General features: G+C 41.5%; 1 protein-coding gene across 1 annotated transcript in view; it reads left to right on the plus strand.

Annotated features, from left to right (window-relative positions):
* FANCM (Fanconi anemia, complementation group M) overlaps positions 1–12,632 on the plus strand; it is a gene marked incomplete at its 5' end in the record, with an annotated part of 46,144 nt that extends 33,512 nt beyond the window's left edge. The window contains 9 exons of the mRNA XM_010015048.1: positions 2,285–2,364; positions 2,475–2,543; positions 3,060–3,194; positions 5,801–5,957; positions 6,930–7,036; positions 8,406–8,972; positions 9,603–9,987; positions 11,704–11,995; positions 12,485–12,632. Of these exons, the coding sequence (XP_010013350.1) occupies positions 2,285–2,364; positions 2,475–2,543; positions 3,060–3,194; positions 5,801–5,957; positions 6,930–7,036; positions 8,406–8,972; positions 9,603–9,987; positions 11,704–11,995; positions 12,485–12,632 (1,940 nt within the window). The remainder of the gene's footprint in view (positions 1–2,284; positions 2,365–2,474; positions 2,544–3,059; positions 3,195–5,800; positions 5,958–6,929; positions 7,037–8,405; positions 8,973–9,602; positions 9,988–11,703; positions 11,996–12,484) is intronic.
* Between the last annotated feature and the right edge of the window lie 615 nt (positions 12,633–13,247).

Consider the following 13,247-nt stretch of genomic DNA (forward strand, 5'->3'; position numbering starts at 1 on the left):
GGGGTACAGTTAGTTAATACCTTCATGTGTAAATAAATAGAATCCAATAGCTTTTGGATCCTCAATTTAGTTTTATGACTAAGGTGGGAAGGATGAAAGGGAAAGGGAATAATGTAAATTGTTGTAACTACTAAAAGTTGGGTCAGTGAGGCAACTTCCCACTTCAGCTGCTTCTAAAGCCCTTTCTTAATATTCCCAATGTCTGATTTGTAATCATCTGGATTCGTTGTACTCTGATCCCCAAATCCATGCCTTCATATTTTCCTATTGTTCCTGAGGAATAGAAACTACTGATTTCTGTTTTGTTGCCTGACAATTGACTTGTGTTTAAAATTTTCTGATTATAACTTCAGCACAAGCCTGGATTGTCTTAAAGATACTGACTGGTTTTAGGCTCTATTCTATTTTTATTTCCTCCCTTTTCTTTCCCCCTTCTGTCTTTCTCTGGTTTAGGACCAACATACCATAAAAAAAAAGTATTTCATATTCATATATCGCTAATATATAAATGACTGTCATTCTTCACTTGTAGGTCATGTACAAGTCATATTCACGCTTTTTTTGTATTTGTTTCTGAACAACCTTGAATTACTTTCAGAGTAGTTGAGACATAATAATACTTGGTCTGATTCATAAGGCACATTGAGGTTTTTTGAATGGTTTTGTTACTGTCCTTAGACGTTGAAACAAAGCAGAAATGTCCTTTTGGAGGTAAAAACATCTTTTTTCTTTTCCTTCTCTTTGAATTTGTCTGATACTGTATTTTCTGAAGATGATTGATTGTTGAATGCCACCTTTCTTCCTGAATCATAATCACACCTTCAAACTGATATGTTAGTTTGCTGAATTTAAAAATTGTAATCGGTTTAATAAGAATAATGAATTTAAAACAAACAAAAAACTACAAAAAGAAACTAATTCCTGTTTTAGAGTTGCGGAGTTAATAATAGTGAATCTGGCTTTCGTAGAATCCCAGGTTGGAAGGATCCTCAAGGATCATCTGGTCCAACCTTTTTAGTTAAAGCATTACCTAGACTAGATGTCCCAACACCCTGTCCAGTCGAATCTTAACAGTGTCCAGTGCTGGGGAATCCGTCACTTCCCCAATGGCTGATTGTTCACAGTGTGAAAACTTTCTCTTGTGTCCAGTTGGAATCTCCCCCAGGACTAACTTGTGCCCATTATCCCGCATCTTTTCCAAGTGGCTCCTTGTAAAAAGAGAGTCTCCATCTTCTTTGTATCCATCCTTTAATTGCTGGAACATGGTGATCACGCCTCTCCTGAGCCACCTTTTCTCTAGGCTGAACAAGCCAGCCCTCTTGGCCCTTCCTCACACAGCTTCCCAGTCCTTGGAACATCTTTATGGCCCCTTTCTGGACCCTCTTCAGCCTGTCCACATCTTTTTTTGTACAGCGGGGACCAAAACTGAGCACAGTATTCCAGGTGTGGCCTGACAGGCACTGAGGTGGAAAGCTTGGTCCAGTCAGGTCTTGAAAATCTCCCAGGCAATGTATGTTGTTGAAATGGATAGTTACTGGTATTTAAATATGTTATTGTAGAAGTGGAAAGTTTGGGAATTTTCTGCTTTTCCTTAAAGAAATTCAAACTTTGAGTGATTCAATCAGAACCAACTCTCTGTCCGTCTCTATCCTGCTATACTCCCAAAGAAGCAGAGGGAAAAATAAGCCAGAATGCCATAGATGCAAGTAATGTTGAGCTTGCTTTGGGGTAGGAAGGATGTCATAACAGGCAGTGTACTTCATGCACCAAATCCAGGGTCTCTCTATCAGAAGTGGAGCTTTGTCATGCAGAAAGGAAGATCTTGTCTTTCATAAAATCAGTCCTTTGTAAAACCAAAAAGGCTGCAGTTGTTTGAAAAGGAATTGGAAAGAGGACTTTTCTGTGAGCTCTGGTCTTGTTCAGTGGACCCAAAGGGAGATTTATTAGAAAATGCTTCCAGAAGTACAACTCTTACTCAACTTCAAAAGGTTATTGCTCTTGTTTTCAAGACTCCTTTTTCTGTGTCTGTGCTGCCTGGGGTAATCACTTTCACTCAGAGACTCTCCAGGGAAGCAGGATTTATTGTATATCTCAGCTGGATATTATTTATTTTGATTAGCAAGGCTAAAGAGAACAATATTTGCCACATAAATCGATAAGTAATCTCCTTCATAGGTACTTCTATAAGAGAGACAGACTTTGATTTTGATTGCTCAGTTATAGCAATATTGTGTTCTGAACAATGCATTTTCTTGTGAATGCTGTTTGCTATTTTGTTCTGTAGGAACCAGCAGCGAGAGTGAAGAAGAGATAGTTTTCCAGAGAAAAAACAGGAGAAAAAAGAATGTTTTGAAGTCTCCTGATGTGAGTCTTAACAAAAGAAAAAAAGAAAAAAAAAAAAGTGAAGCAAAACGCCAAATCAAACCCCAACCCCCAAACCCTCTTTGTAATTATACTTATTTCTGTTTACATAGGTTATGAATGACAGTGACTTTGAATCACCAGTTCGTGCCAGGAGAAAACGTCGGCACCCACTTAACATGGTAAGGGCGAGAAATAATGCAAGCTCATTTCTGGAGTACATATTTAAACATTTACTTTTCTCAGTCAGTAGGCAAGTGTTCTTGTAAAAACATTTTATGCTATTTGACCTAAGGAGTATTAGAATGTAATTGCTTTGCTTCCTTCAATTCTTTCCCAAGGTCTCCAAAGATGACTTTGTAGGTTTTTTTGGCAGTGAAATATTGTTATAGGCAGGAGAGCTGACCCTTCGTCCTTTGTGGAAGGCAGTAAAGTAACCTTTGCTGCAAAGGTTTGAGGAAAAGAAATAACAATTTATGTCACATTTGACCTGTTTTTTCTTCCAATTAACATGTTTTTTCTGTTCCTTTTGTATTCATTAAGGTGATTAGCATGATTGCATTATTTTGCCATAGCAAATCAACCACATAAAAATCGGGTATTGCTTAAACCCCGCAGTTGTTGAAGGATGATTGTGTAATTAAAGTATTGTTTGCTTTAGTCTTATTTACTGAGGTGTCTGTGAAATGTTCCTCTAGTCAGACATGTCCAGTGATGACAGCATGGATTTTCACAAGAACTCGAACAGGACCATAAGTAACTCCACAGCCTCTAACAAAAACCAGCAGAGAAGTATGAAACGGCCAAAGGTCAAGAGCAGTTTTACAGACAAGGTCTGTGGCATTACATGTCTCTCTTAATGTGCTGAAGGTTGTATTTGGAGTGGGTTGTGTTTAAATTGCAATGTAGATAATGGCTGTGCGTTGTCTTATATATGTGTATGGAGGTATGTGCACGTTGGTAAAGTTGTAAAGTCTAGTTCAGAAGAATTTGTCTTTGAACATGAGCAGCACATATTTCCAAACTAAACCAAAAAAACAGAAGGAGACAGTGAGGTTCTACTTTATGTCCAAAGTGCGAGAATGAACTGAAAACATTTTCTAATTTGTCTTATGGCCTAAAAGATCAAGCTTCTGTCCATTTTATGGCCTCTGTAGGATGTCATGATAAAACTGTATCATAGTAGGTATGCAGTTGGGCAGTTGTTTGTTTTTAAGACATTGTTTAGGGGGGTTGAGGCTCAGAGCTATTTTAGACAATCTTCTTGCAAACGTTTGTTATGAAATCTTGAAGCACTGGATAAGGGTCTTAACCCTCACATCCATTGCCTGACTTTCAGAGGAATCTGCATAATAATAATCAGAAGCAAAATAACAATCTACACTGCAAGTAGAACTCAAAGATTAGTCAAACTTGGGAAGTTCAGGTTCTTGTCCAGAACTTAGGCTATTAGGATATTTGATCATATGAATTTACCACCTACTCTAATGTTTTCACCTTTGGACACATTAAGACAGAGATGGTCCCTCAACCCCAAAGGTTAAATCTGAACTTAGTGCTTTACACTTTGATCTGTCACTGCAGCAGGACTGGATGCAGGAGAGGATGCAGGGCAGAATTGTATATTCATAATAAGTTTAGTAGCTCTTAAATATGCATGGATGTGATTCTGCTGGGCAAAAATTACCATAGTCGGGGCTCCGCGGCACATTATGTTGGATATTTTTAATGTTTTAAAGCTATCTTTGTTATGGAGTCTTCCTTATAAAGCATCATTATTTTATGTTCTGGAATGCAAAGAAAGAGGTAGATGAAAAGTCCATTTTGCAATTTTATTTAAACATATTTTTTAATGTAAGGTTAATGGAAAAAGAGCATTGTATACTTACGAAATTATGCTTTGCCTTCACATACCATCTTACCTAAGCGTCACCATGTTTAGGTAAGGTGATATATGAAGGCATATTATCTTACTTAAACAGCATAGTGATGAACATGTCAGAATCCCAGATCCACAGAAGGTCCAAGACATCAACATCATTCTGATCAGTCCACCACCACTTCTGTTAGAAGTTTAGGTAATGAGGTTGTAAATGCAGGAGAGATCTGCAGTTAAAATAACAGAGATTATGAGAAGCCCAAGGTGACCAAAATAGCCACTGGCACTGAATTCAAAGATTCAGTAAATAATAGAAGAATGTGGTAACTTGTTTCCCAGGTGTGACCAGACTCATGACTTTCAGTTTCTGGTGTCACAGTGCTTTTCACACTGCAGGGTTTGTCCCCTTTGTAGTCTTTCACAAGAAAGAAGGATTAAGACTAATTGGCAATAGCATTGGGAGTTCTTTCCTGTAAACAGGTGACTTCCAGTGTGTTTCAGAATAATCAAAACTGTTCTAGAAAAGGAACTAGTAATAATGCCTGTCATTCAGGCTTACTAATTGGTATAATAATTAAAAGACTTGGAAAAACTGAAAATCGGAGATGTCACTGTAGCACAATTTACCCCAGTCTTCCATGTACTAAACTAAAATTCACAGCTTTGCTTTTTATTCACAGTATTTTGAAGGCAAACAAATTATTCCTTCGGAGTAATTGGGATACATAATGGTTTGGGTTTGGGTTTTTTTGTCATGTTTTACTTTGGTACTTTATAGCTGAAATTGTAAGAGAAAAAGCTGAATATAAAGTCTCTCTGACTAAACATCTTCCTGAATTCTTTTGTTTTGTTTCCATGTACATTCTAGTGAACATTTTGTTGTCTGTATTTGATGGAACTAAGTACCAAGGGTTGTATCCTGTCTCCTGGGCTGCAGTTCATGTGTGAAGTGCCTCATCTTCCCTGAAAGACGAGCATTTTCTCAATAATGAGTTGCACTGTCTTATGAATCCATGAAACAGTCCCAAGTCCTAAACAGAAAAGAGCAAAAAAGTGGAAATTTGTATCTGAAGTTTTTAGAGGACCTGGGTTCAGAGTAATGCAGAACTTCAAAATCAAAACAGATTCTTTAAAGCAAATAAAATGAGTAAAACTACACTTGTAAGGTACAAAATAACCTAAGATTGTGGAGTAGCTACAATGTGTTATGTTAGTAAACTGCCTGTGCTATTAACTAGCAAGCAGTGCTGCACGCTGTGGTTGCCTTTGGCCAGGGCTTTGCAATGGAAACCAACTTCCCCCTCCTGCACTGGTGGGGCAGATGTTTGTGCACTGTACTGTGTTTCACCGAGCTTTTGTGTTTACATCACCTCTTCCTGTGAGGGATTCTCTTTTCAAAGCCAGGAGCCTGATATCTGTGAGCATGGAAGCAGGTGATGCTATGAAGTAATGAACTGATTTAATCAGAGATCTCATAAGCAATATTTAATTGGGAGTTAATTGGGAGCCAGTTTTTAACTAAAATTTGGTTTGTTGGGTTTTTTTATTTTATTTTTTTAGACTGCAGGAAGACAGTTTTTAGATGAAGAAGCTGAGCTGTCCCAGCAGGATGCAGATGGTGTTTCTTCTGATGAGACTGATGATGCAGAGAATGAGCTGAACTCTTCACTTGTGCAGTTCCTGAATGATGATGTGGAAGTCACGCAAGTGTTAAATGGTGAATGCTTTTAAATCAGGGGTGTTGCTTAGCAAGTGGTGTGTGGTAGGCATGGCCATTCAGTCAGCTAATAAGCAGTAATCTCCTCAGCTGTGGTAAATCAGATGCTTTCCATTATCTGTTTGTACCTTGTTGCCTTCTTTTATTCTCATAGGTTTCTTATGTAGTAAGTTCTTCACTGGAGCTTCTGCCATACAACAGCTTTGGGCAGGCTGGAATCAATTTTTTGAGGGTTGTGGGGCAGGAGATCACCCTTCCCTAAGCCTCAAGCAACCCTTCCTGGGCCATTGTGACTGAACATAATTTGCTAGTTCACTTAGAAATTTCTGAACCTTTCAGGTCTTCTGTTAAAAAGAAACTTAAAATATGATATGAAATAGCAATAGATAACATTACAGTGTTGCTACTGACAGAACTGAGAAGATAATGCTGCTTTCTGGCTGAGATGCTTTACTTACCCTGTGCTTATGAACCTTGTCTTTCCTTGGGATATTTGCATGATGGAATCATCTTATTATCATTTAAGATTCCCAGATGTTGCTAAGAAATTTCCTCCTCCACTGAAATTGTGAGTTTTCCCTGTAAGACCCTGTGTGGACTTCAAAAAAACCCATCCGTTTCCCATACAATCTCTGAGATAAGTTGTGTTTATTTAGGGAGAGACTTGCAATGTGGAAAACTGAGTGATTGGGGTTTCCTGTGGCAAATACCACCCTTCGCCCTGCCACAGGCATCCCAAGCTTTACCTGCTGAGAAAACCTTCTCCATGGCAGCCCTCATGACAGCAGGATGGGCAGACCTAGTCCTTTGCTTCAGGATTTTAAGGGGTGTCTGGAGAATTGCCAATTCTCCAGGTTTTTGGGAGACTATAAAAGAATTACTTAATTTGGAAAACACAGTGTAATAATACTGAATTAAAAAGTATATCCTTAATAATACCATATTCTGTTTTATCTTCTTGTTTTAATTCAGACTTTGAGATGAAAGGAATTTACCTGAAATCTGTGCGTAGTCCAGCTCTTGGCAATAGATACAAAATGGTTCATCGTGAATTCAACACCACAGAGATTTTCTCACAGGTATAAACAATATTACATCTGTCCTTGTGAAATTCTGGTGGTATGTGACACTATTTAGGTTCTAATTCTACTTTGAAGTTTAGTTTGCAGCCTGTAGTTAATAAATAATAAGTTCTAACGTAAGACTTTATTTGGTTTTGACTTCATTTTGGTTTTTAAGTTAAAGAGTGCAGACACTGATGCTTTGGCAGAAGCATACGCACCCTGTTCTTCAGCCAGAGGGAGGCTGTCCACCAGTCTGAAGCAAAAGCATCCCAGTCCCTAGTTGTGTTTTCACTGAAGGTGATCCTTGTTGATCGATGTGAGACTGCACAGTCCTTCCAGGTTTCATAAAGGATACCAACTGCTACATCCTAAGGATGAGGCCTCTGACCCAGCATGTGATGTTTCCAGGCTCTCACCCAACTTCCCAGTTTGGTGAAACAAGCAAACCCTAAATGGAGGCGTAACAGTTGGGGCATATGCCTGTTACATGGTTGTACATCAGGTTACCCTGTGCTTTTGGTGCCACACAGGCAGCAGTGTCAAGAGATCACATTTGTCAATTAGAAGGTTAGCTCCCAAAACAATAGATCATAGAATGACACAGAATGGTTTGGGTTGGAAGGAACCTTAGAGCTCATCCAGTTTCAACCCCCTGCCATGGGCAGAGACACCTTCCACTAGACCAGGTTGCTCTAAGCCCCATCCAAACACTGCCAGGGATGGGGCAGCCACAGCTTCTCTGGGCAACCTGTGCCAGTGTCTCACTACCCTCACAGGGAAGAACTTCTTCCTAGTATCTAATCTAAATCTACCCTCTTTCAGCTTAAAGCCATTGCCCCTTGTCCTGTCCCTACAGGACCTTGTCCAGAGCCTTTCTCATCTTTCTTGTCAGCCCCTTTAGGCACTGGAAGCTGCTCTAAGGTCTCCCTAGAGCCTTCTCTTCTCCAGGCTGAACAAGCCAGTGCTCTCAGCCTCTCTGTGCTGGCGCAGTGGCTGAGTGTCCTTCCCCTTGTGCAGACGTGTGCGAAGGAGATACTCCTGTCTGTAATTCAGCTTGTTTGGTGGTAGTGCTAGTGAGCAAGTCTTGCTTCATTGGTGATGTTACAATTAATATTTGCATTAAAAGCTTTCTGGTGATGAATCCTTGGCCTGACCAAAATCTGAATGAACGCGCATTCCGGGCTCAGCTATGGGTATGTTGAGCCCTTCTGAGAAGTAACTTAGGAACTGCAGAGCAGGGGAGGGTTTGGGAGGTGGGAAGGCCCCAGTTCTGTAGTTCTTGTGTGCATTATGGATTGTATAAGCAACATACCTTTATGGAGAGGAGGAGCAAAATCATTGCAGTGTTTCAAAACTTACTGGGTTTGTTTTTTTCTCCCCACAGATTCCTGAGCAAGACCAGGCTTACGCAGAAGATAGTTTCTGTGTTGTAGAGGAGGAGGAGGAAACCTGCAAAAAAAGCGAAACTAGTGAGGAGGAAGTGTCCATTAATTTTGATCTCCTAAACAATGAGAGCTTTACTAATGGAAGAAAACAATACCTCACTCGACGCAGAAAAACAATAAACCAGGCCAAGATGGAAGAGAACTATCCAGCCCCAGTGCAAAAGAAGAAACCATCCCGAATTATTGTTCTCAGTGATTCTAGTGGGGAAGAAACAAGTGTCAGCAATGAAAAGCCCATGAAAACAGACTGTGTCAGGGCACAACAGGAAAATGCTAAGTTAACCAAGTCATTGCCTTCAGCCTCTTCTGCGCAGCACAAAGAAGTTGCTGGGGAAAGCACTGTTCATCACTCTGCAGAGGATAAAAGCAAGATGCTTCTTGGCTTGAAAGCTTCAGTATCTGACACGCTGGATTTTCACCCAGACCATCAAGTCAGGAGCACACACTTTCCACCAGCCATCACTAGTTCTGCTTTGGGGAAAGAGAATCTCCAGGCTTCCAGTGAGGTTGGTGTTAACTCAATGCAAGGGCCTTCCTCTCACCTCATGTTTTCTAAAGAACCAGCCCTGGCGTATTGCTCTGTTGTTCTGAGGGCTGTCAGGAGTGTGATAAAGGAGCAGGACTATTCTGCTTGCACTTCTTTGCACCGTCTCCCTTTTCTAGGAAGCATTTGTACTCACAGGGTGACCTGGAGAGCATCTTAGCAGTCAGTAATAAAAATCATGTAGGAATATGGATCTGTTTCAATAATAGAGAACGTTCACTAGTTCTTTGGGTTTTGTAGTTATAAAATACTTGTTTGCTGTCCTGAATGAACACCCTTCATAGTCTGAGGTTGGATTCCTGATCTCTTACACTTTTCTGCCTGACTTCTATCATTTACAGTATTCAGGTTTTGTTGGACTGATCTTAAAGGTCTTTTCCAACCTAAACAATTCTATGAAGGCTGCATGGTTTTGTCATTCAAATAATTAATACATATAAATAATATGTACAAAAAAAAAAAAAGAGTGTAACGAAGTGTATCTGTTAAGCATCAGTATTTGAAAAACATATTTTCTCTAAAGGCATGTTGTTCTTTGGCCTTATGCTTCTGTGATTTCTGAGAAATACAGTGTGATTTTCACCATTTACAGGTGGAAAGTTCTTTGAAGAATGCCGGTAGAAGCACTTCAGTTCCATCTTGTTCTGCTTCCACAACCCCCTCTTCAGCTACAGCTCTGTCTTCACGAGACCTTCTGGAGAAAAAGCCCTCCCTCTGTGTTCTGGTAGATAGTCGTGAGATCTCCTCTGGAGCAGAGGTGATTTCCTCCTTGAAGGCAGTTCATGCTGTGAAGGTGCAGGTTTGCTCGCTGAGCAGCAGTGATTACATCGTGAGCAATCGCATGGCGGTGGAAAGGATGTTTCTGTCAGAGTTACTGAACTCTACAAACAGGACTAAAATCACCCAGAGGATCCAGCACCTGCAGAGCATGTTTGAGAGGACATGTGTGGTTGTGGAAACAGACAGGATGAAAACAGGTAGGTGTTCCTAGGGTAGGGGATGCACCGGTGTCTGCTCAGGGCTTGCACTGGCCACGCTGGCTTTGTGTATGGCACAGGCAGAAAGCAGATTGAAACCCTGTACTGTAGTCTCTGTAGCAGCATTACATTAATAAGGTCACCAGCTGAAGGTAAGAATTCATTTTGCTTTTGAGGGCCATTTAATAGAGGCACATTGGATCTAACAGGATATGTTGCTTACCAATTGCTGAGGCAGTAAGTTAATTCAGACATTATTAACTGACCATATTAAGAAGTCCAAAAACCCCTAACTTCAAGACAGATTTCAGCAAAAATGAGAACAACAGAATAAAGGAACAAGCACAATCTTTTCCATGCTCTGATGTAAAATAATAGTAGACTCAAGAAGTGAGTTCTCTGTCCCACTGGGAAGGAATGTTCTCACAGTTCAGACCCAGTGAGAATGGCAACTGGTCTGGGCACACCACCCTGTGTAGTAATTCTGCTTCCAAACTGGAGACACCAAACCATGTGCTGGCTACTGCTTGGACAAGTGAAAGGCAATCAGCTGAATGAAATCAGTTTTTAGAAGAAAAGAGCAGCACTCCTACAAGGAGTTACTTCGGGAAGGCTGCGGCTGAGCTATCACCTCAGATCACAAGGCACGGAACAGAGTTGTTGCAAAGACACTTCCTGACTTGGTTAAACGTTTGTGGAAAATTGAAGACTATTTCTTGAATTTGTATAGTTTGGACAAACCCTTTGTTTTAATCCTAAGATCCAAATTATGAATCAAACCATTTTACTAATGCTGCTGATTTCAGTGGCCTCTAGAAAATAACTGAGAGGCCTTGCTTGCACCTGCTTTGCAGAAGAGGGAGCTCACAGCTCCAGTGGTTAAACATTTGTGGAAAATTGAAGACTATTATTTCTTGAATTTGTATAGTTTGGACAAACCCTTTGTTTTAATCCTAAGATCCAAATTATGAATCAAACCATTTTACTAATGCTGCTGATTTCAGTGGCCTCTAGAAAATAACTGAGAGGCCTTGCTTGCACCTGCTTTGCAGAAGAGGGAGCTCACAGCTCCAGTTAAATTGCAGATGTTCTTGTGAAGTAAACTCCACTACTTGAAATCAAATTGTTGTGGATGCAGCTCTGGTTTAGTGACTTAAATCCAACTTATTGCTAGTTCATATATGAAAACAACGATAGAATTTGTCACTGATGATGTAGCTTCTCAGAGGGGTTGCAGATGGGGGGGTTGCCCTTGATCTGCTTTATTTCCCCATTGCTGGGGGGGTCTCATCCGTTTTCATCAGTTGTGCCCCATTTTTCTCGTGACACTTTCCAGAGCGCTGCTGGGTTGTTATTGACAGTGTTCAAGTGCATTCTTATGTTTGTAGCTTTACCAAACCTCTTCTGATTCGGCCTGTCACCTATAATGTGTTCCTCCCAATCCTTTCTCCTAATGGTATTTAATTTGCAATTTCAGTATTATTTCCTAAACTCTACCTTTAGAGCACCTTTACCTACTCTATTCAGGTAAAACTAAATAAATTCTGCTTCTTCACCCCTCTTGCTTCCTTGAGATGTTTTTCCTCATCTTGTTTTTGGTTGCAAGTTCTCAAGGCAGGGGATCTTCGAGCCAATTTGCTTTGAAAGTAATTCATGTTCTTCTTTTCACAGTAATTTAGCTCTTAAATCTGAGTTTTCTGTATTTTTACTCTGTAGGAGAAACATCCCGATTTTTCCAAAGGACGCAGTACTACGACAGCATGCTCTCAGCCTTTGTCCAGGCTGGCATCCGAATTCTTTTTAGCTCTTGCCAGGAGGAAACTGCCAGTTTGCTGAAAGACCTGGCTTTGGTAGAGCAAAGGAAAAACGCCACCATTCGCGTGCCGTTGGAGGTGGAGGGTCACAAACAGGAAATGCTCAACTTCTACTTGAGTATTCCCAACCTCAGCTACCCTGCTGCTCTCAATATGTGCCATTACTTTGACTCCGTGAAGAAGATGGCCAACAGGTAACAGCTGCAATGTACAGCAGGTGCTCTAAGGTCTCACTTCCCTTTTACTCCTCTCTCCTCCAGGGCCTCCTGCTGGGGTAGTTGCTCAGGAGCACTCTTTCTACATGTTTCTGTTACTACCAGAGCTCCCAGGAGCTTTCGTGTCCCTGCATCAGTCCTGCTCTTTATGCATTTTTCTATCTATCTGCCTGTCTCTTTGAGCTGAGTTTATCAGGGCTCTGCTTCCACCATGTCTCCTACTGCTGTACCTTTTCCTTTCCCGGCATTCCCTGTTTTCACTGCAGCTTTCTTCAGCTTGCTTAGCTTGGTGTGCTCACAGCCCTCAGAAACCCCGGGAGAGGTGACTGCCAGCAGCACATGGTGCTCCTGCTGCTCTCTTCACGCTGGGTGCTTCTTGCCCACTGTCAGTTTCCCCTTTTCTCCGGGCATCCCCTGCTGCTCTCCAGAGCCAGAGGTGAGGTACCCTTCTGCTGTGGTCTCTTGCAGCTCCCCCATCGACATCGCCACCGCTGCCCAGGTCAGCCCGCAGAAGGCCGAGGAGATCTACCGCTACCTCCACTGCGGTTTTGACGTGCAGATGCTGCCCGAGAACCTCTGCGCTAAGGGGAAAAGTGGCGCAGCTGCCAGGAGCTGAGGGGAAATGAAACCTGTTTTCTGGAGCCCCAGGACATTGTCTTTTAATTGCACTTTACTGAGTTCCAATTCACTGTAAAATATGTAAATAAATCCTTGCAAAACAACGAGGGGCTTTTGGCATGCTACCTCCCCTTCTGGTTGTCACATGGAAGGCTATGTCCCCTCTGCCTCCCACATGGCTGCTGGCACATGGTTCTGAGCAGATCCGGGTCTGATCAGTCCAAAACTCCTCTTAAAATGAGAGTAAGTGTGGTGGTGGAAGTGGCGCCCCAGCTGAAGCCTGGCTGCTGTGGCACAGGCAGCAGTTCAGTGCTGCCACACTGTGGCTAGACCTGGCTTCATTTCGCTTTCGGGAGCATGTACAGAAGTGAGGGAAATGAACCGATGAATAACCTAATGGCAGATGGACTGTGTGGGTCTAACAGCAGTAGCAGACTGTTTGTCAGCCATTCATGCCTATTTAGAAAACAAAAGAGGAAACGAAAACTTGTAGGCTGGGGTAACAAGATAAACAAGACTGACAGGCAGCTTGTCAAGATTGTGCTCCCCCCTCTACCACCAAAAAGTCAGAAGCATATGTGAGTAAAATCATAGAATAGTTAGGGTTGGAAAG

This window comes from Nestor notabilis, unplaced genomic scaffold (assembly GCF_000696875.1).
Source record: "Nestor notabilis isolate BGI_N333 unplaced genomic scaffold, ASM69687v1 scaffold895, whole genome shotgun sequence".
In the NCBI taxonomy this organism is placed as follows: domain Eukaryota; kingdom Metazoa; phylum Chordata; class Aves; order Psittaciformes; family Psittacidae; genus Nestor; species Nestor notabilis.